The sequence below is a fragment of the Portunus trituberculatus genome, chromosome 50 (assembly GCF_017591435.1).
Source record: "Portunus trituberculatus isolate SZX2019 chromosome 50, ASM1759143v1, whole genome shotgun sequence".
Lineage (NCBI taxonomy): Eukaryota > Metazoa > Arthropoda > Malacostraca > Decapoda > Portunidae > Portunus > Portunus trituberculatus.
In genome coordinates, this window is record NC_059304.1 from 21276175 (window position 1) to 21278674 (window position 2500).

The following is a 2500-nucleotide window of genomic DNA, read 5'->3' on the forward strand; positions in this document are numbered from 1 at the left end:
TATCTTGGCGCGGTCAATTTGTGTCGCTGGCTGTGAGATGTCTCAGGGGAGCGGTTCTGTCAGCGTTTATCACGCCTAATGATGTCGCCAGACTCCGCCCGCCGTGGTCGCACGCTCCGCCCCCGGCCCCGCCGCCGCCAGTCAGCAGAGCGTTTCCTTGGCGCCCCGCCCCTTGTGGTTTGTTTATAACGCGTCCAAGGAATATCTTCCAATGGGACGCTGGGTCGCTAAATTGAGTGGTTGTGGAGGACCAATGGCGCGGCGGCTTACAGGGAGCGAGGGTGAAGATGCACTCCGAGGGAGACGTCAAGATGCCTGGAGAAACTGGCCGCAGACGTTACATTGACTGATCGGAGAGGAGTTGGTGCAGTGCTCATGGAGTTGACCAGCGCGTGAGGGTTGTGCCCACCGCTGTCCGTCGCTCGCCGCCGCCCCACCATGTCGCTGAGAATATTAGCGTGAACATAAACTTTGTGTCGAGCCGTCCCTCCTCCGCTGGCAACAACACAATGAAAAATCGCACGGAGGACGGATCGGTCAAGCGCCCTTCGTGTGACGACCTGCGGTGCCCGAAGCTGCCGCGCCTTGATGGTGAGGACGCCCTGGACGCCCACACTACCGCCGTGCCGGACCTGCCGGACTCTGCTCCCTACGAGACTCCCTCGCCCGTCGACCTTTCCGGGGAGACGAGCCTCGGCTTCCCCGAAGCCTCCACCGCGGCCTCCGCCACCACCACAGCCGCCGTCACCGCCGCTTCGGGCCTCACGCCGCCGGTACTCAAGATCCCCTCCACCATGAAATGTCTGACGACCTTTGACCTGCCAGGTAAGGCTGACCTGCACCAGCTGCTCACCAACAACCTGGCGCAGCACTTGGCGGTGCAGAACGAAAGACTAAAGAGCAACCTGCTGTTCGGCCACAATCACGCAGGATTACTCAGGCCGCCGCCCCCCGCCCCCTCAGGCGCCCCCCGGCCCACGCGGGACCCCGCCTCCCTCACGCGAGGACCCCAAGACACTCCTGCCCCGCACGATGCCACGCGACCGACCGACGATGAGTTAACAAGGGAAGACCACGAGGAGAAGAAAACCACTAAGGAGGCGGTGGAGCAGCACGCAGGTGAGGCTCCCGAGGAGGGTGAAGGCGGCGCCCCTCACCGTGTCACGCCCTTCTCCGTGCTGGACATCCTCGACCCCCACAAGTTCACCGGTAGGACGCCTGACGACGACATGGGCGACTCCTCCTCAGACCGCCAGGACGAAGACGACGCTTACATCTCAGGTGAGTCACCACACGCCAGCTCTCCCCTTCACCCCACTAGTCACGATCAAGCCACACACAGCCTTGTGCTTGTGTTGCCTCCACGTGAACCAAAGTCATGACTCAGTATTTTCTTGTGTGCTGCTACACGTGCACGTCGCGGCGGAGTGCACGTGTTCTGTGCTACAAATGCTGGTGTGGTGTGTGTGTGTGTGTGTGTGTGTGTGTGTGTGTGTAGTCACGTGGTCACCATACAACGGAAGTAATGAGTTACCAGCGCAGTGATCTCTTCCGTCGCCACTTTAATGTCACACTTGGCTCGTGTTCATTACAAACAATGATGAAAAGTAAATAAACAGATCAATGTAACCATAGAGCAAACACTTTCAAGACCACAGCTGACCCTCACTAACACCGGTATCTGACCCCCTCACCTCTCCCATCCTCCCCGCTCCCAGCACCACTCCCACGGCCTTATCATCCTGCCCTGATTGATAAGATAAGTGACCCTCCCCCACCCCCTCCACTGCCCACGTCAGGGATTACGCGGTTCTGTATCTCATTAATTAACAGGATTGTTATTATTGTTATTATTATTATTATTATTATTATCATTACTGTCATTATTATTATTATTATTATTATTATTATTATTATTATTATCATCATCATCATTATCATCATTAATAGTATTATCATTACTAGTATTTTATATTATTATCATTTCTTGACATTATTATTATTACCATAATAATCATCATTATTTTTCTCAGCATAATGAAAACTATATAATATGTCCACTAGTTTTCACTATCAAGTTTTTATTTTCATTTTATTTTCAATATCGGGCCGGGCCAGGCTGTGTCTGGAAAATGGAAGGCGCGGCACCGCACTACGTGGTCACAGGGAGAGAGAAAAGAAAAATTAGCAGTAAAAAAAAAATCATTGGAATGGTGATGGTGACATTAATAGCTTTAATAGTGAAAATTATGATAGGGACAAATAAGAATGAAATATTTAGTTATTTTTATCATCATTACTGTTACCTTTATTAATCATTATCATCATTATTATTATTATTATTACTAGCATTATTATTATTACTATTATCATTATTATTATCATCATCATTACTGTTCTTGCAACCATCACTCTTTAATATGGTCATCGTTTTCATTACTATATAAATAGAAATAGAATTACTATCTTTATAACAATGACGATAATAATAATAATAATA

The 2500-nt window shown here is 50.0% G+C and overlaps 1 protein-coding gene across 1 annotated transcript in view; it reads left to right on the forward strand.

Annotated features, from left to right (window-relative positions):
* The first annotated feature begins 306 nt into the window (after window positions 1-306).
* The window catches only part of LOC123499469 (NK1 transcription factor-related protein 1-like), a 7809-nt gene continuing 5615 nt past the window's right edge, over window positions 307-2500 (forward strand). Inside the window, 1 exon segment of the mRNA XM_045247478.1 lies at window positions 307-1281. Coding sequence (XP_045103413.1) covers window positions 510-1281 — 772 coding nt within the window. The 5' untranslated portion in view covers window positions 307-509.